This window comes from Cheilinus undulatus, linkage group 22 (assembly GCF_018320785.1).
Source record: "Cheilinus undulatus linkage group 22, ASM1832078v1, whole genome shotgun sequence".
NCBI lineage: Eukaryota > Metazoa > Chordata > Actinopteri > Labriformes > Labridae > Cheilinus > Cheilinus undulatus.
In genome coordinates, this window is record NC_054886.1 from 28,973,808 (window position 1) to 29,000,052 (window position 26,245).

The following is a 26,245-nucleotide window of genomic DNA, read 5'->3' on the forward strand; positions in this document are numbered from 1 at the left end:
GATTTTTATTCTCAACATTCCATCTTTTTCTCAACATTTTTACTTTTTTTCAACATTTTAACTTCTTTAAATTCAACATTTCAACTTTTTGAAAAACTCAACATTTTAACTGTTTACCCAAGATTTTCGCTTTTATTGATTGTACATATTTGTTTTACATTTCAATGTTTTGCTGTTTTGCCCGACATTCTTAAGTCTTTGTTCACCATTTTGCTTTCAAAAATGGCATTTTTGACTTTTTTTTTTCTTGTGGTTCGAGTTTGTAATCTCAATTCATTACTATTTCTTTAACTTTTTGATTTGTTTACTCAATATTTTAACTTTTTTTAACTCAACATTTCTCAACATTTAATCATTTTCTCAACTTTTTTCAACATTTAATCATTTTTCCGACATTTTAATTTATTTTTGACTCCATGTTCCAACTTTTTCTTATCTCGACATTTTGACTATTTCCTCAGGTTTTGGACTTTTTACCTCAACATTCCATCTTTTTCTCAACATTTCTACTCTTTTTCAATATTCTAACTTCTTTAAATTCAACATTTCAACTTTTTGAAAAACTCAACATTTTAACTGTTTACCTTGGATTTTGGCTTTTATTGACTGTACATATTTGATTTACATTTTCAATTTTTTGTCGTTTTGCCCAACAATTGTTCAACATTTTGCTTTTAAAAATGGCATCTTGACTTTATTTTCTAATGTTTTGAGTTTGTAATCTCAACAAATTTGATTTCTTAATATTTCAGCTTTTTTCTCAATAACTTTGTCTTTCTTTCCTTTTTCCCTCACAATTTTGACTTTTTTCTTGAAAGCCTTATTTTCTCAGCATCTTGACTTTATTTCTCTACCTTTCTTTGGGATGTTTAGTCCCACATTTTCATTTTTTTTTCTTCAACTACATTTTTCCCCATTTTGACTATTTGTCAATATTTTAACTTTTATCTCTCAATGTTTTCCACTTATTAGTTAACTTATTTTTTTAAGTGTACAATACAAATAACTCCTTCCTAAATGTTCTTTTTATCTGACCTTATCATTATTTCTTACTATTATTTCTTTAATTGACTCCGGGAGATATTTTTTGGGTATTTGAAGATACGGAAAGGAAAACCATTAACATTTTCTTTAAATTACAATGCAGCACCGTGTATGCACAGATCTTTCCAGGTGGGAAATATTGGCCTTATCTTGGATTTTCCAAGGATTCAGTCTAAATTCGAGCCTTACTCGGGACAGAGGAGTCCCGTTTGCAGCAGCAGACTGTTTGAAGAGCTCCTGCTCTGTGTGCTTGGGTAAAATCAGTTGTAGCCAAAGGTATGGAGGCATGAATGACATGTGTTGTTGGCCCCTCCTCTCCTGCTGCTGTGGAGCGCTGCTGAGTTGAAGCGCAACAGCCCGGAGAGCGCAGCAGCGACTTCACCGCTGCAACTTTGGTGAGTTGGATTTGCTCTGATTTTATGAAAGAAATCTCGGTCTCTGGTGGGTTTTGTGCTGTGTGTGTTTTAGCGCCTGAATCTGAGTGTGTTTGTGATCGGGAGGGCTGTGTTTATCGGTGCGGGGGGGACTACTTTATCTCTCTCTTTCCTCTGTGTCTCCGGGTAGATGACAGGGTTTTTTGGAGCCGTCGATGAGCGCGTTTGAAGTGCCTTGCTGGTGAAGACACGGGAGTCGAGTCTCGACCTGCGGTTCCCTCTGTGCCAGTCGGATCAAAATGAAACTCCTGTAAGCTCCGTCTGCTTTGAAAATTACGCACAAAGTCAGATTTTAGAGCTCGGTTTTGGGGTTCTGCAGACAGCAGAGCTGCTCTCGGCTGGTGTGGAGCTGCTTTAGCTCAGCTTCGGCGCAGGTTACTTGATGATAAGTGGAAATAAACACACTAACTGCATGTTTATTTGTTTCGCAGGATTTGTGTGATAGCTGTCGTCCTGGCTGTGAGATCTGCGCACGGAGTAAGTCCTGATTGTTTACTATCCTCTCCTTCAAGTCAAGTAGCTCTTCTTAGTTTATTTAGAGAGCCGATCAGGCTGAATGAAGCCCAGTCCGGCTCTGTCTGCACTGCGACTGTGGACGATTTGTATGAATGTGGCGCAAACAGTTGCACCAAAGTGAATCAGTCTGCAGGAATCGACTTTTTAAGCTTGAATTTATCAGGCGAGTGTTGCATTAATTACACGTTTAAAGAGACGTTTAAGAGCATGCTTTCCTCTGCACAGGCATGCACCATGCACAGGTCTCCTCTACGCGTCACCCGGTGGGTGTCTTCAGCCTGACATACATTTCTGATTATTTTTGTCACTGTACTGAAATTTAACCACACTTCTGCCACTGTTTTCACGCACTTTGTGCGCGTGATTTTGCGTAAAACCAAAGACTGCTGGTGATTTAAAGAAGCACCACTCATTTTAAACAGCACAGTGGAGGTTTTATTGCTTTGCACTGAAGTTTGCATTTATATGTAGCCTGAGGGAGCGAGAAAAGAAGCTCACATTTGAGTCTACCCGCTCAGAGGATTTGCAAGACACGCCACGCCCACTCATGACTATGTAGGCTCAGTTTGATTATTAGGAAACATGCTTTAAGCAAGCCACACCTGCAGGCCTGCAAGACAGCCTCCTAATGATGAAATATTCAATTCCTCTCACACTGATCTGACCTATGTGAAGGCTGTTTAGCAGTTCGGTTTGAATGATTCTCAGCTTTTCATGTAAAATTTCAGCCAGTTTTCATGCAACCTGTCTTTCATTTAACCCTAGCTCTAGCTGTGATTCGTCATTACCCGCCTGCTTTGGTACAAGCTTTTTAGATAATCATTTATAAAGCTTTCATGAAAAAAAAACTTGGTGGAATGAATGAAAGCTGTCAGTCCTGACCTTCAGTCATTATTGCATGCACTCCTCTTGCATAATGTTTGATGTTCTGTCAAAGTGATGTTGCATAGAAGGAAATGGAAGTCGAATGTTGGGTTTATATCTAGAAATAAAAGTCACAATACCAATACAATAACTTTTTATATGAATTTAGTTAAAACCTAAAGATACTGCAAAACATGAGGAAGATTCAATGTCTGGCAATTTTTTTTTTGTTTTGTTTTTAACTTTGAGAACTTGCAGAAAAACCCTCACACACTTCCAGGAGTGCAAGAACATTGAAAACTTTTCTGTCTATTGAGTTTGATGAAAATTTCTATACTCCTTAATAAAACATTACAATCTCCATCTCAGAGTAACTCTGTAACTGTTGAGAGGTTATCAGAGTGACTCTGTGACTGTTCAGTGGTCATCAAAGTAACTCTGTAGCTGTTGACTGGTAATCAGAGTCACTCTGTGACTGCTGTGTGGTCATCAGTCTGACTGTCGAATGTTAAGAGGTCATCAGAGCAACTCTGTGACTGTTGAGTGGTCATCAGAGTGACTGTGACTGTAGAGTGGTCATCAGAGTGACTCTGTGACTGCTGAGTGGTCATCAGTGTGGCTCTGTGACTGTAGAGTGGTCATCGGAGTGACTCTGTGACTGTTGAGTGGTCATCAGAGTGACTCTGTGACTGTTGAGTGATCATCAGAGTGACTCTGTGACTGTTGAGTGGTCATCAGAGTGACTCTGTGACTGTTGAGTGGTCATCAGAGTGACTCTGTGACTGTTGAATGATCATCAGAGTGACTCTGTGACTGTTGAGTGGTCATCAGAGTGACTCTGTGACTGTTGAGTGATCATCAGAGTGACTCTGTGACTGTTGAGTGGTCATCAGCGTGACTCTGTGACTGTTGATTCAATAGCATTCAAAACTTTATAGGACTAGATTATCCCTGTGGTACACTAAAGCAAGTAAATCAAGTTTTGGGGGAATAAAGGGAAGACAATGTTGATTTCATTCTCCAAAATGTGTCGATTCAGAAGTGTAAAGTAGCAGGTAGTTGCAAACTGTTGTTCATAAAGTACAAGTACCACAAAGGTAAAGCCACATCTCATCAAAAACCAACCCCATTACAGCTGTCCTAGTGATAAAAAGTATCAAAATGATGTTAAAACACCACCAGCTGTGTCAGAGATGCTGACTAAGGAACATAGCAGTAGAAAACTTCCCTCGTTTCAATAGAACTCAGCTGATTGAGCTGCATTGACTTTGAATTGACTCCTCCACCCACTCTCCACCTCCCTGTTGTTTTGTCTTGTGTATGTGTGGGTGACTATGTGACGGGGTGGATCGATTCGTGTGGGTTTGTGTGACTGACAGATGTGAGTTCAATGGGTGGTCTTAGCTGCTGTGATCTCAGGTCTTTGGATGGTGCAGCAGTGGTCCAGATAAGACTAAGTTTAGTTTTTGGCCTCGTAAAAGTGTGAAGTGCACTGACTTCCAGCATAGGAGAAGATATCTGTTGCATTTTAGGCCATTAGTGTTTTTATACTAGACTTTAAAATGCTTGTTTCTCAATGAAACTACATTAGTAGAAAGGTAAAGCATCAGCATTGTGGAAAATAAAACTTTGATCCACTTAACAGCTCTGAAATGCAACCCCCTCCCCCTTATTTACCCTGGTTGTTATGTTTACAGATTATTCTAACATTCACCAGTTATTACCCATGAGGGTTTGCTCAAAAGGATGTTTCAAGGAACATCCAGGGAGATGGGAAACGGTGAGGATTTTCTCCAGAGTGTTAGGGCTGACACAGCTGTTGGCACAGAGAAAACATCACACGAGGGTGAGGAGGAATGGTGAGGAGAGGGGCTGAGGAATGACGGGAAGAAGAGGAGGGAGTGATTCTATTCTACCTGGACAGAAATGAACTCTTTGTGTTTGTTCTGACCCAGCTGGAATGCATGATGGATGGCTTGTACACATTTGTTCAAACTGTGTAATCTCTGGAAGACAAATGAGGTTTAAAGAGCAAATTTGGCACTGGTGGAGATGTCGTATGGGCAGAATTTAGCAAATCAAGCCTGGGCGGAAGCTTTAGCTAACTCTAGTGGCAGGTATAAGTGTATTTTTTTAAGATTTAAAGGATTATACATTTGTTTTAGTGTTTATTTTCCAAGTTAATCCCTCCTGTCATTACAAGCACTGCTTGCAAAGGGAGGCAAAAGAGGCCGGCACAACTTAAGATTCTTGGATGCTCAATGACTACCAATGACTTTTGAACAACAGGATGGTAGCATTTTTTTAATATTTCAGAATCCACAGGCTGTTGTCTGATGATTTAGGACTTCTGGTGTAACCAGCAGTTAGTGATAAAGAGCATCTGGTAAAACTTCCTCTTCCATACATTGCCTGTCTTTACAATTCAACCGGAAACTAAAGAACTGAGAATGTACACCATAAGCGAGGATACACTACATTACGATGCAATACGGTACAATAGGTTAAATACAATATGATAAGATACGAAACAAAACGATACGGTATGGTAAAATACGATGCAATTGGTTCGTACCAAATGATACGATTCAGTACGATATGATATGGTTCAAGACAATACGATACAATTTGATAAAATATGATACAATAGGTTACGATACAATATAATACGATATGTTAAATACAATATGATATAAGATACGATACAATTGGTTACGATACGATACGAAATGATACGGTTCAGTACGATATGATATGGTTCAAGACAATACGATGCAATTGATAAAATATGACACAATAGGTTATGATATGAAATATGATATGACACGATTTGATATGATATGGTACAAGACAATACGATACAATTTGATAAAATATGACACAATAGGTTATGATACGATTTAATACGATACGAAACATTACGATATGATGAAACACGATACAATTGGTTACGATACGAAATGATATGATACGATACGATTTGATATAGTATGGTACAAGACAATACGATACAATTTGATAGAATATGATGCAATAGGTTATAATATGATATGATGCGATACGATAGGATATGGTATGGTGCTATACAATATGATACAATATGAAAAAATCCGATACAATACGGTATGGTATGATACGATATGGTATGATAGAATAGATATCGGTCATTTCAGCAAGGTATTGTACCAAGGCCTTTTATGGACTCAGAAAACATGGCAGTTATACATTTTGACACATTTGGAATTGAAAAATATAAAGTAAAGCTAGTATTTGATGGCAATACCCTAGTAAATGAAAGTTTTTTTTATTACAAAACTGTAGTCATCTGTTTAGATTCAAAGGAATTTAAAATTCTTCTTAGGTTTTGTTAGGAATAGGCATGAAAAATACCTTAGGTCAACGACGGAGTTGTTTTGGTTTAAATATATAAGTTAGCCTTATTGGTGAAGTTTCGTATGAAAATTAGGACTTCTTTCCAATCCAGTCTAACCCAAAGTTGACTTTTGATTTTACATGGGACTAATCCTGATCTTATAGGTGAAAGCTAGTCTTTGGCCAATCGCCACCATTATTTATACTCGGGGCAGGTTTTCTTTTTTTTGTTTTTTTTGTTTTTTTTGTTTTTGTTTTGTTCGTACGCTTGCATAAGAGGTTCCCTGCCTTTTACTTCTGTGCCCCTTACTTGAATCTAAGAGAAGCTAATGGCCCTGCAGCTACTACTGCAGTTGGGCTGCAGGAGGTCAGTTACCTTTAATAAAAGCCATAAATCTAATCTTAAAAATAAAATCTAGTCTTAAATGGAAATAGAGTACTGTATAACATGTTGAAAACTTTATATTAAAGTCTCAGAAATAATGAAAACAGCCGAAAGATTCAATTAGCATGAGACTTTTTAAATTATTTATTATTTATCTGACGTACAGAACAGGTGTCATGGTTTAACTGGCATTGATTTAACTGGTGGCTCACCATTTAACATGTAACTATGCTGCTAGGTTCCTGATTTCGAGTGTTTATTAATAAGCCAATAACAATATAAAGAAAAGGTTTATGGAGTCACAAAATGTAGTGTAATAGATTAATATTATAAAAGAGAATATAGGTGACATTATTAAAGACATGAGCGCTGGGAGCTTGTTAACTGTACTTTGTGACTATGCAGATGCTTTCTAGTGAAGTTAATGTCTCTGAAAACTAGCCATTCACATTACTATTTTCTGTTAATGAAATAAAAATAAGGTAGTAAATGCTTCTTCATCCATTCTGTTAAGGATTTATAAGGGTTTTGGAAGTATGAATTCTGCAGAGAATCAGTCTCAGTGCATCAGTGGGACTCTATAAAATGTCTCTTCAGAGGTTCTGAGCATACTCTAGTACCTGTCTTAGTTTTTTTGACTACAGGCATTGTATTCACTTTTGTTTTACAGTCTGTAATTCCACGGAGATATATTGATGTGATAAAGCTGTTGAGAGGCAAACTGACAAATGGTGAAGGGACAGCCCTGAATCCCCCCCTGCCCCTCCTCCCCCTCCCTCTTTCTGTTGAATTCCTCCAGAGCTTGGCAGGACTTGTCGAGCTGTCTCCCGCTACCTGCAGGTGCTATAGGCTGGAACATTCCAGAAACACTAAGTGAGGCGACTGATCACTGCTTGATTTGTGGTTACCAGACCCTCCCCAACTCAACTCTCAGCCCCCACCTCCCCCTTCCTTTCCCTTCTGCCCCCCCTCACCCGATCATTATTACCCCCTCACACCCCTCTTTCCTATCACTTTTTGTCTCCGCTGCTTCCACAAGTCAGGGCTTCCATTACTGGTTGATTTGTGGTTTGATTTGTGAGTGGTGGTCCTGCCACACTCTTCACCCCTCCTGTGGTTCATGGCCCAAATATTTCTTTCTTTCTTAGACTTTAATCAATCTGCACCTGTTTTGAATTCTTCTTATTACTTAAATTCTAAGCAGTACGATTTGACTTATGGATTACTTATTCCACTTGCTCAGATGTGAGAAGTTGCTGCTGCTCTTTGCCATTTTTGATAGAAATCCCAATTTCTCTTAAGCTTTTGACAGTGGTTGAGACAAAATAAGCAACTTGCAGATGGAACTGTGGGGCAAAAATTTTCTAAAATTTTCTTGATCTATTGCTAGACCAATCATTACTACTTTTTTTTATAAATCCACACCAGAATACATGAATTTTGAATGATAAGAAACGTGTTTATGATTAAAAAAACATGAGAAGAAAGAATACACTCAAGAAGAATCGGATATGATACAATGTAATATGAAACTATAAAAGGCAAAATGATACGATACAAAACAATATGACAAAACACAAGAAGATAAGACATTATACCACACACTAAATAATATACGGTGAGAAAGGATAGAGAAAGACATTTTATGATAAAGCTATACATTTGATGATGAACTGAACAGGATATGATAGAATTAGATACTTTACTGTATGATATGATGCAGTATAATAAGATAAAATGGACAAAGTATGATACAATTGGATACAAATATGATATGATACAATGTAAATGATACTGTAAGATACAATGCAATATAATGTGTAAAGGTTCAGAGGATATGGTACTATGAAATATTACACAATATCATACCATACCATACCATACTATGCCATACCATATATTATAATACAAAACCATAGATTACCATGCCATGCCATGCCATGCTATGCCATACCATTTTGTAACAAACCATATTTTACAATACCATACCGTAGATTACAATGCCATGCTATACCATACCATACTGTAACAAACCAAACTTTACAATACAATACCAATGTCATACTATGCCATGCAAGACCAGACTAGACCGGACCAGACCAAACCCTGCCATGCCATGCCATGCCATTCCAGACCAGACTAGACAATGCTTTGCCATGCCAAGCTATATCAGACCAGACCACGCCATGCCATGCCATGCAATACCATATGAAACAAGACAAAATCATGTTCAAAGCTGTTCTGTACCGTATTTTACCGTAATGGCAATGCCATGTTGTGCCATATCGTACCCTAACTCTTCTTTACCATAGCATACCATTTGATCAGTAGGTTATGATAAGATATGCATCATTAAATATGATTGGAAACACAAAAATATAATGTGATACAATATGATATGATACAGTATCATACAGTATGAAATATTTGTATATGAAATGACATGATGAGATGAGATACATTAAAATAACAGGTTAAAATAAAATATATTTTGACTTGATAGGATGCAGGATCAAACCATGTCACCTTATGTTCAGTAGGATGTAATATGATGCAATATGATGTAATATGACGCAATACGATTAGACAAATATGGTACAATATGCTAGGATGCAATATATTACACATACCCTACCCTACCATACTATATGTTTAGTGAGATGCAATAATAAACAATATGATACCCTCGATATCACGGGATACAATAAGACAAAAATACGATACTATATGAGAGCATGCGGTATGATTCTGCAGGACGAGGTATAAAACACAGTATGGTGGAGAATTTACAATACAGTTTTGTATAGAAGGATACAATACAATACGACAATATAATATGCATTGTTTTACTGTATCATACAGTATTATTTTATTGTATAATACAACAGGGTAAACTTTATTGTCTGAGGTAAATTTCTCCTGTCTTGAGCTGCACTATACACATGAATCTGGCTCAAAAGCAGATCAGCACTATCAGGATAGTATTAGTATTTGACCGTGCATCTCTCTGATTGCATCCATCACTCAGTGTAAAGAAAAAGCCTTTTGCTGAATCTGATCAAAACATTGTAATTCATTTTCTTGCCGTGTGTGGGGAAAAAAAGGTGACAAGAGCCTCAACCACAAAATTGCAGAGTGAAAGCTAATCAAGCATGATGTATGAGTTTACTGCAGGGTTAAACATATTTCAGAGTACACATTCAGTATAGTGCTGATTGAAATATGACAGTTCCTGCATGATTAGAGGCGGTAGTCCTTCAGTTTACATCTCCTAAAGGCTTTTGCCTAAAAAAAAAACACAATGAAAGTGGATGACGTGGGATTAGTCAAGTTTATGACAAAGTTCTGAGGCTGTTTTGAAATGTGATAAGGGAAAGAGGCGATTATGAAATCTGGAGAAAATGATTGTTTGGAGTTTGAAATATCCGGTTCAGGGTGCTCTGGCTCACTTTGTGGAACTTGTAGGGGATTCTTGTGCACCATTTATTCCTCCCTTTTCTTAATTTTGTAGCATTTTTGTCATTTCCTTGTTACACTTTTGGCCCTTTTTTGCATGTTTTCAAGCTGACATAATTCTACCCCGCCTCTTCTTTCTACCTACTGTCTGCAGTTTCCCTGGAGGAATGCTAAAACACTTTGAGAGCAAGTGCATTAGGAAACCAATAAACCACATATAGCAGGTTTAGCATCGCGTTGAAAAGCCCCTGCTGTTACTTTACTCACGCCCACAGTAAAGACTCTGCAACTTGTGTGGCTTACATGCATACATGCACGCTTCCACCTCCCATAAAATTGTATATGTGTTCGAGGTGGTGCAGGTGGGATCAAGGCCTTTCTTTCCATTGGGAAATACCCTCACGAATACCATTTCAGAGGGCTTACTTTTGGCTATGTAACACCACAGCAGTATACACAAATGTAACTAAATATCAGGCTCTGGGGTATCTGAATGATGCTGTATTTTGGCATGTTTGAAAGATTTTTCTAACTGTGTAATCAGTCGCCAAAAGATGGGCTGGGTGGCAAAAGTGACTTTTTGTTTCACGTTCAAACCTATAGTCAGTCTGCTTGACAAAACTACACTAAATGGGCCGTGCTGATGTGCTCCAATTCTTCTTTGCCGTTGAAAACTCCAGTCAAATAGTCAGTGCAGTGGTAAGAAAATACCATTTCTAAAAATATGGTCCTGTCCTATGACTGGGCCCCTAAAAGGCCCTGTTTTTTGCCGCCCCCCCCCCCCCCCCCACCACCCAACCCCGGATGTGATTTATTCATATCAATACATATGTATTGATACCTCAGTTACTTCTCTTTTTTGCACTCCACGGTAAATGGTTGAGTTCAGTTGTCCCTCCAACACTATTAATACTTCCATTTAAGGAATGGAGGTTTACAGTTTGAAACAGACAACATTTTGCTGGGAAAGAGAAATAATAAATAAAGTGTGTATTTTTTGCATTTACATGAATGGTTAGTATTTAGGTTGAAACAAAATATGGTCAGCACAACATAAGTTTACAGTAGACTTTGTTTTTGCTGACATCCATGATACCCCAAAACAACTGGGCCCCAGAAAACCCCATTTCCCCCTCCTTTTATTGGTGCCCGTGCCTGTCCAACCAATAATCAGAACCTATTTAAAAAGGGGAAATTTCTTCATCTTTGAGAAAGTTGAACCAATGTTAGCCAGATTTTTCTGTTAAGTGATCGAAACAGGGGATCCATGATCCAGAATAGGGTGGTACATAAAGGTTTACAGCTCTAGATCAGGGGTGTCGAAACTATGGCTCAGGGGCCAAATGTTGCCCATTTTTGATTGGTCCACAGCAAAATCAGGAGATAAAAGTAAATGTGGCCCTCATTAAAACATGAAGCTTGTGCTTAACTGTATTGCTCTTCTTGTTTTAAGCACAAGGCAGTGCTACCATGTTAAATCTGTAAACAAACATTTTGACAAGAAGATATCTTGATTAATAACCTCCTGATGGATTATCCCAGCAAATAGCAGCACTGATAACTTTTCAGAGGCAGAGCCAGTGGTAGCCAGGGCTAAACAGGCCCACCTGAAAATAACTGTCTATTTGCCCTGCCAGCCATTAACTAGCCATTTAGGCATACTCAATGGCTATTTTTAGACATACAGTGCTTAACAAATTTATTAGACCACCTGTCATATTTGTCTCAAAGACCATCCAGCATCATGAAGTGCTTTAATGCGGATTCTTTCATTTACAGTCAGCTCTCCACGTTTTACCATTTTGAACAGGAATGAGGGATTTCAAACTGAATTCAGCCAAATTTGAGCCGGCTCACTGGGCTTCTCAGAGAAGTCAGAAATTATTCAAGCATAACAATGAACCACTGAAACTATTTTTTTTTGTTCAGGAATGCAAGTAAATAACTATAATTTGACATATTAATCAAGAAATAATAATGCGCTTTACTATTTTTTTCAGTTTTTTTGTAAACCAGTATATTTGAAAATTCATGGATAACAATAACAATTATATTTTAGCATTAAAAATATCATTTGGGTTAAAGAGCTTCTACATATTGGTGTATTAACCATTGCAGAAACATTAAAAAAATGATTTGGGTAATTACCAATGCTGTTAATTTAGGGCAGCTGTGGCATAAACCTTACTTTGGTTAGGGTTAGGGTTAAACACTGTATTTCTGTATGTGGCCCTCTGTGGAAAAAGTTTGGACACCCCTGATCTAGATAGTAAAAGCATGTTTCAATTATTCATTGGCGATTTGCTATTATTCCTTGGAAACTGGCCGTCTGACGTTTGCCATCTGCCGTTCCCTGTTAGCCCTCTACCACTTGCCATTACTGAAGTCTCTCAGAGTCTTTTGGCAGTTGAATACTCCAATCAAATCACTTGTACAGAGAAAGTAAGAGGGACCAACATTCACATTTCTTCAATGTCTTTTTGGCAGTAGAAGGAAACCTGAATTGGTTTGCACAAAGTCAGGAAGTACGGGTTTGGTCCAAGTTTTCTAAAACTATATAAAAAAGAGAAAACCAAACAAAAGTCACATTTAAGACTTTTCTACCAATTTAAACCGAGATCCCTGTGCACAGCTCAGGTTCTTAAGTGCCGGTCAGTAGCAGGTCCAAAGTACACAAAGAGAAATAACCTGCCACACGCTGAAACTGACTTTACTTAGACTTTATTATGAGGGAACCATGCGTTCCACCTGTAGCTTCTTCAGGTTTGCGTTTTCAAATGAGTTGTCTGGACTGACTGTAATTGTGGTTGTAGTTTGTGAACCTTTGTAAAGTTCAATAGTGTCCAGAGCTTATCCATTAGAAAAATAAGTGGGATTTCAAAAGTCCTGATAATTACGTAGATCCATCTGGGTATTGTCTACTGCCATTCCTCCACTGAATACCATCCTATCTTTGTCTTTGTTTTAATGGAAGTTGAGGAAACCTGCTTGTCCACAGATGTTCCCGACCAACAAGAAGCATCTATGAATTAAAAACATGATTGACAATGACCTTTGAGGCATTTATCCATGATACCTGGCATGGTTCATGTCTTTAACTCCACGGGATATTTAGTATCTGCAAATTCCTGCCTTGACTGTTAAAACATCCAAAGACAACAGAGTGGAAAAGGTGTGTTGGCGTAACTGTTGACAGATCCTTCTTAGTGCCCTCTAGTTACCTTTTCCTCATGTTTGACTTGGTAACAGTGTTTGAATTCACTTTAAATTCCCCCTTGTTATTCTTGTAAGTCCATCCATCTTTCAATTTCAACAAAGATTGCGTGGATGTCTTTCTAGTAATGTTTCCAAGTATGGTTACAATGCATTGAAAGTCTGCAGATGTACCACATCTTGATTGAAGCGATTGATAACAATGATTGAGATTCTGTTTGCCTGTAATCACTGTGACTCTTCATAACTGTGTTGGATTCGTCATGGGCTTTTCCGCTTTAGTTGTTGCAGTCAGACTTTATTTGTGTGTTTTATCTGTTGATATGGCGTCAAAGGTCGTTATCAGGTCTGTGATTGGGTTATGTGTGAGTTCTGGCAGCTGGTAAAGGCTGGCGTTTTTGCCAGATCATCAAACTCGTCAGTTTGTGTTGGGATGGAAGAGCCAGTTCGAAGGTTGTGGCAACAAATGGCAGGACAGGACAAGGAAACTGTAACATGTCACCGTATCAACTCTCCCCATCTGTGGAGCCTTGGCACGGCCACTTTCACAGCTCACATCCCCCCTGCCTTCTCTTTTCATACGAAGCACACGCTGTCAGTTTGTCCCTCGATTGGTCGCGGTGAACTCCCGAGGTCAGAGGTCCGGCGAGCACAAAGGCAGCAGGGGTTCGCGGCCGCGGTGACGGCTTAACATTCCATCGCCCGCTCTTCAGATTTGTTTATCGCACTTTGTCTTTCAGTTTTCTGCCTCTCGTGAAAGGAAGACGAGTAAAAGTAAAAACACCACGGACAGAGAGTGAAGGGAAGAATAAAGAGTAGTGGTGGGTGGGGGTATTCTCTTTCTCTTCTGGCCCCCGGGGTTGTGCTTGTGAAGGTCTTTAGCCTTGTCAGAGAGGAGCTGAGGTGGGGCAGTGTTTGGCTGGCTGGATGCTCGGCGGGAGTGCTGTCTTAGCTTGTTCGACGTGCCTGGTCCCTTCTCCTTAATGCCATTGCTCGCCTTGGGGCTGTTTGCACTTCAGACGGATTAGACCTCCAATCTACTTCTTCCCGCTTGTTGGGATTTCTCTTCTGTCTGTCGTTCACTCTTCCTTTTTCTGTTTAACTTGTACTTTTAAACCCTCTATTCATTGTTCCTTTCTTTACTTTTCATGTAACACCTCAAAGTTGAACCCTTTACCCAGAAAAGGCCTTTTATCAGGAGGTGAGGTGGGAAAATTGGGCAACTTGATGCTGCAACAATAGATTCAGTATTTGTGCAGTATGGAGGGTTGAATAGTGCTCACATTGAACTGGATTTGCAACAGCACTCAACCAACCCCACATTTATTACAAACTTAATACTTTATACATTGTAGGGCATGGAAACTTGGCAGCTGTTGAAATTGTGATTTTATTTAAGGGATCTATGCAGATAAGTTATTGCCCCTAAAACCTGATAACTGGTTGTGCCCATTCTTGGCAGCAATGGCTGCAAGCAAACTTTTGCAAAAACTCCATCACTTTGGGGGAATTTTGGCCCACTTTTGATGAGTCGACGATGCATTCTTGGAGTAACTTTGGCAGGCAGGCCACTCCTGAAGAGGGTTCAACACGGTTCAGAGTTTTCCCTACTTGTGGATAATGGCTCTCACCATGGTTTGCTTGAGGCCCAAAGCCTAAGAAATGGCTTGTAAACCTTTCCAAATGAAAGGATGACTTTTTCTCTAATCTGTTCTTGAATTTTGTTCGATCAGTGGTTCTCAACCCAAAAGTGGGTTATTGGGCCCTTTACAGTGGGTCAGTAATGTGATCCTGGAAACTAAAATTGCATCAAAAAGTTTATGAAACTCTTTTGTCTTGTCCCGATCCTTTGGTTTGACATGTTTTGTTCTCTCCAAGGTCACTATAGTTACATTTCCATCAAATTCGGACAATTAGTCAAGGCATATCAGAAATTTGGGTCGCAAATTCTCACTGAGGAATTCATTGTGGGTCCTGAAGCCTGACCAGAGGCGAACCACGGCTTTAGATCGTGGCATGAACCATGATGTGTTGCTTTTTAAGATCTTTTAGCCTACTTCACTTAGTCAGACAGGATCTATTTAAGGGATTTCTTGATTCAACAGGTCTGGCAGCAATCAGGCCTGGGTGTGGCTAGAGAAATTGGGCTTAGCTTTCAAAAAATGTGTGAATCACAGTGAAATCCTGATTTAACAGGAGTGGTAAAGACTTTATCACATAGAGCCAGGTAGGTTTGGATAGCTTTTTCCCTTAATAAATAGAGAAACCATTGTTTAAAAAACATATTTTGTATTTATTCAGGTTATCGTCGTCTAATATTAATTTTTTTTTGATGATCTGAAACATTGAAGTGTGATATGCAAAAGATAAGAAATCAGGAATGGGGGAAATACTGTATCATAGTTGGTGGGGACCAAAAACAGAGCCAAAAGAAGGTTGCAACCCTCAAGTTCCACATACTCCATCTGCACAGGGATCTATGTTCCCATATAGTTATGAACCATGATAGTGGTGCTTAAATGTTGCCCCACACCTTGAATAGTGTCCTCAAAAAGCTGCCAGACAACAAGGTCTTGTCGTTATTGACAGGACGACCAAACCTGCATAAAATCAGCTGATAAGCACATCAGTGCAACCTCACACAACTCATCTGAGGAAGACTGCAGAAAGTCAGCAGTCAAAACGTGTCAAAGTAAGTTAAATAGAAAAAAAATCAAAGGGTCAGATGAAACGCTTAAGTTAGTATATTGGATAGAAAACAAGACACAACCTTCACGGTAACAAGCCGGTGTGAAAGCAACGGAAGAAACTGCAGTTCCTTAACTGTCCACTTGAGGGAGACTCCAAAAGCAGCAGAAGTGCCATTGACACCCATATTAAAATGTCCACTTTTACAGTGGAAGTATATGCATTTACAGCCTATTTAAAGATCTGTATAGCTCATTTATTCAATGGTGCACACTCTACAAATGGTAAATTTCTTTATAACCCATCCACTGACAATATTAAGGCTTACACATGTTGATTTTAAATGTTCCACAGGAGGCTAAAGGCCAGTTTCAAGTCCACAATTTTGGCTTGAGTCGGTTTGAGACATATCCAATAGCATCAATATGACAGCAACCATGGTTTTTCTTTTAAATGGCACTTCAGAGACCAATGGTTGACATCACTGAGACAATAGCCAAGTTTTATACTGTCTATGATGGAAACCAAGCTCCACATAAATGCTAATGTTGCACCTTGTTGCCTTGGTGTTTCAATAAATGTCGGCCCTTTCCTCATATTCAAGCATCTTTAACATTTTCCAACAAAATTCCTTCAGATATCCTTGACTCCTGATGTTTAATTGAAACCCTTGGAAACTGAACCCCCATGGGGGAATTTTTGTTTTGTTTTGAAGTCAGGAAGCCTGACAGGTTCAATTCCCCCCTAGCTTTGATGCTCTGCTCTTTCCCCTTCAACATCATTACTTTGGCATTAGACACCAACATCAGGCCTTTAAGTCAAACATTTTTCCCTTCACTGCAATTATCATATGCATGCCTGTGCAGAGGGAACACACGTCCTTTTGTTTGGCTGGCGTACTGTGGTGGTCTGAGCCGACCCTCCTGTGAGGACACGCACTGTCACTTTGAGTGGCTTCGTAATTACCGTTAATGTTCTCTAATCGGGTGTTTATTATCAACTTCAGTCCACATTAATGTCACTGTGGTTTGTAATAAAGCTGCAGGTGTAAATGTTTTAGCTCATTTTGTTGCACTGTGACACATGTGGCCGGCAGCTAATGTAAACCAAAGCCAAGCAAATGTGTGTGCTGTGCTAATATCCTGTTTGACTTTACCTTTAGCATGCCGGTGTTAGCGCCACCTCATTATGAGTGGAAAGCTTGGCTAATACCGTAAACACACTGAATCTTTGTCCCTCTATTCACTTGTGGGTTTAAGAAAATTTGATGGTTTTTAAAGTAAGGTTAGCAAAGTCATCAACCCTAACCCTTGTGTAATGAGACAGTGTGCAGAAGTTTCCTGTAACATTTTCTTCAACTTTTTCCTTTGATTCCATGTGAAGTTATTATTGCAAACCCATGCACTGAGAGCATAAGTTATTGATTTGTTCTGATCACATCTCCTTGTGCTTAGATTTTCTCTGTTTGTGCTAAAAATGTCTGCTTGCTTTCATGTCTTTAGTAGCTTGTTGCTTCTGCTTGTTTGTGAAACTGCCACTCTGCCTTCGTACGAAACTTTCTCTGCGTGCTTGAAAGGTATTTCTGCTCTCTGACATTTTTAAGAAACCAACCAATAGGAAACGGGTACAGGATGGATCAATCATGTCTGCATATTTGAAGCATGTCACTGCAAACAACCTGTATACAAAAGTGTTGTTGAATCTGTGAAAGATGGCAAAAAAGGTGAATCAAGCATAAAAAAACATAATTTGTCTACTTTTTAAAGTAAAAAATAGGTTTGTAGGAGGAACTGAGTTGGTGTTATAAGGCTTGGAAGTTAACTGAGATGATGTGTGTGTGTGTGTGTGTGTGGTAGAATGCTGGGATTCTCTCATCCAGAAAAGGGGGACATCACAGCAAAAACAGGCAGAGCATGATTGGTCGGTTCTGTACCTGTTTTACCATTGGTTGGTCCCGTTACGAAGTTCTCTTTGGTTTTACTCCTATGGTAGGGGCGCAGCTTGGTAGCTGCTACGTCATATGTTTTGTGGCTCTGATTGGCCGGTAGAGATATGACTGACAGAACGTTCCTCTAATCACCCTCCGAGTTTTTTTTTGAAAAGGCTCTGCCCTTTCTCAAATCTGGCGTGCCAGGTTAACAGAGAAAGTTTTGCAAGTGTAAAGAAAAAATTTTGAGCATTTGCGGATAAATTTTCGAGCGGCACAGAGGAAGATTTTAAGTATAAAGCACAGAGTTTCATATGGCACAGAGAAGATTTTGTAAGTGTAAGGAGAGAATTTTGAGCGTATGCAGAGAATTTTCATAAGGCACAGAGAAGTTTTGTAAGTCTAAAGGGAGAATTTTAAGCACATGCAGAGAGACTTTTGTACTGCACTGCAAAAGTTTTATAGGGGCAAGGAGAAATTTTGAGCGTATGCAGAGAAATTTTCGTACGGCACGGAGAAGTTTGTAATTCTGTAATTCTGCAGTTTCACAAACCTGCAGAATAAACCTGAATGAGAGAAGAAGGGTTCAAGTAGGATTGCAGGAAATTGATAACCTGACACGCCAGATGGATTTATTTCACACATCCATCTGGGAAAGCTTCAATAGGAAACATTTAAGAAAAGGAAGAGGATTTAAAAAAAATTGGAGTGTGATAAGGTGAACGTTATGTCTATCACATCTCTACGGGCCAATCAGAGCAACAAAACACCTGACGTAGCCGCTATCAAGCTGCACGTGCGCAGCCACTGAGAAATAACATGAAACATGGCGACTATAGACATGTAGGTACTCGACTTTTGTCATTTCTGAAAAGAAAACAACTCACTGCTGTTGTTTGTTCTTCTTTTAACGAAGAAATGCTGTCAAGTTCTGATAAAACTTGCGCTTTAGTTGCATCCACGCTAATGTCTTCACCAATGATTGCACCAGCTCTTGTTGCTGCTTGTTTACGTCACAACTTTGCTGTGCCTGAAAGTACTGCCCGTCGTTGCTGATTGGTCCTGTCACTTTCTAACCGGGCTCAAACGGTTCAGATGAGAGCTTTGCAAGATGGATTCACCAGTGATAAACACAGAAACGGGCGTATCCATCTGCTTTGCAAGGTTAGGAAATTGAAGCAAGGGAGTAAATTTTTGAGTAAGCTGACATTTAGAGCCCAAACAGAGGAAATCTAAGTGTAAGCAGGCAGTTTGGAGAACAAGCTGGTTTTAATGGAAAGTTTGAAGACAGATTAGAGTCCAAATTCCATAAGTCATGCTCTGATAATGTTAAAATGCACTCATGAGTTCTGCAACAATAATTACTCTATACTTGTACTGCTGACATCAGGGTTGTACCCTGGCTAACTGAACCTGTGCTGAGGTAAACCCTACGGTCTCAGACTGATGATGTCCCAGTGTGATAGGAACACTATCATTGGCACATGAGATGTGTCAGTTATTGTGTACTATTACCGCCCTGCTGTGTCTCAGCCTGTCCCTGTAATTAGGAATACCTCCGCTCTGTTTTTCCACCTCTTTGTCTCACACTCATCCTTCTCTGTGCCAGCCGGCTAATCCAGGTAACAACCTCAGAGAGACCTCCGTCTATGCTCCCTCCCTCCTCTTCTTCTGTGACGAACCGTACATCAGGTTCCTTCTTTTATTGGATGTTTTGTCCGTGATGCCAGTTTGTCTGCGTTCGTCTTGCTTCACGTTTTATCATAACTTCACTGAAGTCTCTGCCAGAGTTGGTGATGGCTCTGCTTTGAGGAAAACACCGCCTCGGGCGAGGGAAGTGCCACAGCTTATTGCTGTACGAGCAAACACAACTCTGAAAGCAATAACTTGTAGATTTAATGCCATGAAATGTTTTTTTATGGAGCTTACATGCTGTGTGACCAACAGATATGTCTTTTTGCTCTGACATGAACATGTTTTAGCTTCAGTTTGTTGTTTTATCTGGTAAATTTTGGAAGCACTGAACATTGGTCAGCTAAGAGCAAGCGGCTGTATTTCTTTGCTCTTACCCAGTGGCTGACCTCTGTCAATCAGGGATGTCTTGCAGAGGTCATAAATCTCACCAATTTGTCTTCTAGGCCTGTCCAGAGGGGTAAAATACCACATCAGTCAGGTGTAATTTACTGTGCTTTGTAGCTGAGTGTGAAGCGATCACCCACGCCCCGCAGTTGAACCCCCATCGGCACTATCCGTCATCTGTGACAGCGCTGACGAGGACGCAGTCCTGACTATTACTTCATCATCATTATCAAGCTTAAATTTCATTGGGATCAGTTCTATCTCTGTGTGGTATTTCTAAAGGAACTCCAAACAGTACAGGGAATTTTGTTTACAAGGCGTCGTGGCTGCTTTTTCAAGCCTCAGAGGAGGATATTTTCAGGGACTGGGTCACTCCGTCCTCTGGCACGAGACCATAAACCGGCCCCGAGCTCGCAGCCTTGACCTGCAGCTGGCGGGACTCCCGCCTTACACGCAAACCCTGGCCCACTTTTGTCTCCTGTGCTCATACCTGGCTGTGTGAGCGAGTGTAAGACAGCTTCTGGCAGGTGTAACAATAATGTCACAAAGAGCTTTTGTTGTCTCAGTCTCCTTAAATCTCTATCAGATCGTCTGTTCACAGGGATTTCTGCAGGAATTCAACTTAACAAACTGCTGTCCACGGCTCTGTGCGATGTCTTTAGTGTATGGGAGCTTGCATATTGCAGCTTTTAAACACTAAATGAAGTATTAAGCATTATCATTAGGAGGTTCAGCATGGTTTAGAATCTGTTTGCAGCAGGCAGGGACGATGCACAAAACACATGAACCACAAATATAAGAAAAGAAGGGGCTGCACCAGTTTTAGCAGGTTTATTTCCAATTTCCGAAAAAAAAAGGAATATGTCGATAACACATTTAATAAAGAAGCTTTGTTACTGATTTGAACAGTTATATGATATTTCCCATCATAGACTTACAAAGTGTCTTTTATTTTGAAAATCCATACCATCAGCACTTTAAAAAGCTACATCTATATTATGAGACAGGTACTACAGAGGGTTAAATACACCAAAAATAGTTTTTTTTTTTCAATTTTCAAAACGAGAAGTATCATATGCATTAGATAATCGGAAAATTCCAATTTTTGTGGCTAAATGGGATTTTTCCTCTTTGCTGTAGTTTTTGTCACTTAACTCGTCAAATTTAAGAAAGTGCACATTTGTTTTACATCTCTCGTGAAAAAACATCTTGTAAAAAATAATAAATGTATGCACATTTGGGCAAAAGTGATTTGATTTATTACATTCTAGTGCGCTGCTCAGGCTCCATGACAGTGTCCCAGTCTGTGCTTGCATGAGCTTTTCTAGGGTACTTCACTAATGTACAGGATAGGACATTCTAGTGCGCTGCTCAGGCTTCATTACAGTGTCCCATTCTGTGTTTACATGAGTTTTTCTGGGGTACTTTGCTGGCATACAGGATAGGACATTGTAGTGCGCTGCTCAGGCTCCATTACAATGTCCCATCCTCTGTTTACATGAGCTTTTCTGGGGTACTTTGCTGACAGACAGGAGTTGTGATTTAGCACAGAATATGAAATAATAAATACATCAAGTAAACGAAAAATGAACAGTATCTGTTGGGTCAGGTTATGTTTTGCTGTATATGCATGGCTTCCTCCCTCAATCTAAAGACAAGCTTACAATGATAAATGGTGGCTCTTAATTAGGAAAAGAGTAGGAAAGAGTGTGACTATTTATGTTGTATTTGTTTCCCTGTGCTTGACTGGCATAACATTATTTTAAAATGTATACTAGAAGTTTAATTCAGTTAAACATAAATGTTTATGTAAAATCAGGAAAGGTAGGCTGATAGAATTTAGGCAAATACTTAAAAAAGTCCAAAAATCCTAAAGAGAGCATCCCAAAGATAACTGATGTTTTAAATGACCTTTTGTCTCTTGTTGTATTCAGAGCTGCACGCTCTCTCCGCGTCATTCTTTCAGCCTCCAAACATCCGTTTAACCAGTGAAAAGAGTTTGACCTGCATAGTGTTCATTGTAGCGCCCTGACTGAAGTGCCTGCTGGATTAGCACTACCTGGCACGGTTCCTTCAGCTCCAGCCCGAGCCTCGTGCTCTTTTAGCTTTAACTCCATTCATTGCAGAGCGCAGGGCCTCAGCTAGTCCGCTGGCTCGCTTCCCTGCCGCCCACCCTGGCCCCAAACGGCTACTAATGAGGGGGGGACAGATGCTCATTGTGCTGACTCACGCTGCAGAACAACGACACACCTCACATTCACTGCTCTCACCTTTATCTGCATCAGAAACACTTTCAGCGACTCTGCATGAGCAGGAGCTGACACTCAGGTCTGCTGTGGTCACTTTTTTAGCTGGTTGTAAGCTACCAGCGTCTTAAATTGGGGTCAGTGTGTTTGTCAACAGAGCCCAGTTGGCCCTCTTGTTCCTTAAATAGCTTGCCGACTCACTCACAAGCCGGCCAGAGAGCCGCTTCAGCTCTGTGTGAGGGTTTGGGCTCGGTAGACGGGGGTGAGCTGAGGTTTCATTATTCCCCTGAATGGTCAGTGTGCCGCTGAGTTCATGTCTGCTAAAGTAAATAACACAACTTGAGAGGAAGTTTCAGCCATGGAAGACGAGTTTATCTCAACACATTTTATTTATTTCTATATTTATATGCATTTTATGATGTTTATGTCTAGTTGCATGTTCTAATCTCTATTTGTTTCTTTATTATATGCCTGTTTATTTCAGCAAGACAATGCCAGGTCAGATTCTGCATGAGTTACAACAGCATGGCTTTACAATAAAAGACGGAAGGGACCAGACTCCTCATCAATACTTCAACAATCAAAGTGTTCAGTCCTCAGATGCTTTCAAGGTGTTATAAGAGGGAGCATGCTCTTGTACCAACTTTTTTGGAACATGTTTCAGGCACCAAATTCAAAATATGTATGTTGGTTGAAAAGGACTTACAAATCATTGTATTCTGTTTTTATTCACAACATCCCAACTTTTTTGGAATTTGGGGTTTTGTGTGTTGATCTTCTCAGCTCAATTCCATCAAACCAGCCTATATAGGCAAATGCACATCAGGCACCAACATGCTGTAAACTTTGCTATAATCCGTCACCATATCACATTGATTTGACTGGCAGTGATTGATGGATTTAACTTCAGTTGTCAGTATTTACTTGACATGCCCTGTAAAGGTCCGTATTTAAGCAAACTTCCCAATAGGAGCCAATTTTCCTAACCAGCTCTGGGAAGCCTGTCACTTCTCCCATGATCTCATAAGACTGAGTATTCCACCGTCACAAATCTTTTTAACCTCATTAGCTGTTTGACATTGCTTTGAGATTCGCCGCTTCGGGCTTCGTCGTTTGAACTCGAAGGTCTTAAACACCGAATGACACCAACACTGATACACTCCATAACCCTCAGCTGTAACCTTAAGGCCTAAAAACAGAGGAGATGGTGTCATTGGTTTGTTTCTGCAGGGGAGAAGATTGACTGATACAACGGTTTGACTGGTTGAGTTACTACTGAGCCTCCAGGAACAGATTATAACAGTAGAGAAAACGTCTGATATCCGTGCCCTCATTTCCAGGAAAAACTGCAGCTTAGGGGAGCGGTTCATTCCAAGTAAAGAAGGCAGTTTCTTACATTAATTCTTCCTATAATCCTGAGCTGAAATTGGAGGTTTTCTACCCTGAAACTTCTCAAATGTTGACATAATTAGGCAGTGATATTGTCGATGTACAGCACATTTACCCTTCCTAGCTGTGCAGAGAGAACAAGCAGGCCTTTGCAGTATTTTGTACACAGTCTAAGCTTCTCAAGTGCATGGTTCAAAACACTGCATGCTCCTACATGGGAACTCCCTTTTAAAGCCCCATTGACCCCCAGCCACAAAAACGCTTCCAGTATCTCATTTTACCAAAAACAATCTGAGTAAGTTTCTTAATCATAAAAACAGATAGGACATTAATCTAAAATTGGTGTATTCCAGTGTACAAAATCTGAACAGACCTCACTGCTTTTCAATGGCCATTTTTGGATTATTTAATCCAGTTTTAGTGCCTATGTTAGGCACAGGTGGAGAAGTGAATTTTTCCCCAAAATTTTGAAAATATAAAAAAATTATTAAAAAATGCCTGAGGTACTCCATGTAATCAAAAATATCACTTTCAGTATGTTAAGGGCAAAAATGTCCCCATTAACTTCCATTATAACAGTGATTTTTGGTCCTATTGGCATTACAGCATAAATCATGATCTCTGCTGTTTTTGACTTCCAATATAAAGCCAGGCTTACATTTTAATTCTTTAACTACTTTTCACCAGATGGTACTATTTTTACAGCAGTCGATTTAAATCAGTTGGATTCCAATCTAGTGGACCAAATTTGAAAAGAAAATGTGGTTAAGCCTTAGGCCACTGTAGGGGCAATTTTGTCCTTTTCAATTGTCTTTTTTGGATTATTTTTCCAATTTTAATGTCAATTCTAGGCAGTTTGGTGGAGAAGTGCATATTTGCCCGATTTTTTTAAATTTAAAATGTTAATTAAATATGCCTGTAGTACTCCTTGTGATCAAATACTCACTTTCAGTATGTTAAGGGCAAAAATGTCCTCATTAACTTCCACTATAACATCATTTTAGTCCTTTTGCCATTACAGCATGAAAATGGTGGATTTCAGTCAAGTGTACCAAACTTGAACAAGGAAACTGTTGTTTAACCCTCAGCACAGAATCATGTTCTCTGTTGTTTTTGGCTTCAGATATAAAGCCAAGGCTCTAATTTTTTTTATATAGTATTTATCACCAGATGGTGCTATTCTTTTTAAATCACTCTATTGATATCTATTGAAATGACTAAATAATTCATTTTTAACAAACAGGACGGAAGTTGATGAAAAGATCTGACTCTTTAAAAGTAGAAAAAAAATTTTTAGTTTTATTGCAGTGATTGGATAAGGATCTTTACACATGCTAACATAAAATTTGTGTCACTTATAAAATCGGACACAATAAATCAATAAAAAATCAAAACGTGCACCAAAAATCAGTTTTGCTGTTTATTAATGACATATCCAACTCTGTGTCCTTCGATTTAAAAAAAAATCTGATCAAGCATTGAGTGTGTGGAAATTAAGCCCCCTTTTCTACAATAAAAAAATCTGTTGTATTTGGTATGTGGACTGGTATTTAAAGGGTTAAATCAATAAAAATGATCAAATGATTTACCTTATTAAACAGGACTGAAACTAATGAAAACATTTGGGTCTTTAAAAGTAGAAAATTATATTTATTAGTATTTCTCTTAGGGAACTTTTTGGATGAGTACATAAATGTCACTGAACAGTTCAAAAGGAACTTTTTGTTACTGAGGCCCGAGGGTTAAGTAAAGGCAAATGAGCCCTAACCTTGTGTAATGTTTGGCATCATAAATGCATTTGGTGTTTGTTTTATGACTGGGACAAATGTCGGCTGATGAGCTTGTTTTACTTCAAAGAAAAAAGTTCTGACATTTGTCTGGTTCTCATGAATTCAAGGTATGATTACCAGGTACGACATATTTCTAAAATTAGAACTGTCCTCAGGTGAGATTTGGACTTGAAAAGAGAGTTTAATAAAATGTTAACAGTCACGTTAAAAATAACCCCCGGATCCTTTTCTAGGATTGATTCAGTGCAACCTGCAAGCAAGCGGTGCACCTTTTTCCTTCTGGAATGTTCCGGCATTCCCGATCCCACCGGCATTCCTCATGACATTTAGGACCCTGGAATCCGTGACAGACAGTGGGGGGACAGGTCTGGGCTTAGCACCCATCAGCCTGTGAGGGCTAATAGCTAATGAACCATTGCCAGGGGGGACATGAACATTCCTCGTCCTCGCCATAGCTACTACCCTCCCTCATTCATTCAGCCCCTTTTGTCCACCCCCACTCCCCCCCATCACCCCGCTGCCCTCCAGCTCCTTGAAGAGGTCGCACACCTGTCTGCACCTCTTCTTTCCTCTCCTCACCTTTACCTCCCCCCTCTTCCCTCTTTCCCCTTCTCTTTTACTCTTTTCCTCTTTAACCTTCCCCCTCCCCCGCTCTCTTATTGTCATTGAACTCAGTGACCCAATTGATTTTTTTCTTTTTGTTTTATTTAAACACTTACAATGGATAATATCATTAGTAAAGGCCCAGGTGGAATTAAACCATGCTAGTACTAGATTAAAGACAATATTCATGCATAACCAGCCAAGGTAGAAGTTTGGCATCTGAAACCACATGTAAGTAA

General features: G+C 39.4%; 1 protein-coding gene across 3 annotated transcripts in view; it reads left to right on the top strand.

Moving 5' to 3' along the window:
* Positions 1-1,375: 1,375 nt before the first annotated feature.
* The window catches only part of col4a6 (collagen, type IV, alpha 6), a 184,942-nt gene continuing 160,072 nt past the window's right edge, over positions 1,376-26,245 (top strand). For all 3 annotated transcript variants that reach the window (XM_041779395.1, XM_041779397.1, XM_041779398.1), the window contains exons 1-3: positions 1,376-1,439; positions 1,609-1,728; positions 1,910-1,955. In XM_041779395.1, coding sequence (XP_041635329.1) covers positions 1,718-1,728; positions 1,910-1,955 — 57 coding nt within the window. In that variant the 5' untranslated portion in view covers positions 1,376-1,439; positions 1,609-1,717. The remainder of the gene's footprint in view (positions 1,440-1,608; positions 1,729-1,909; positions 1,956-26,245) is intronic.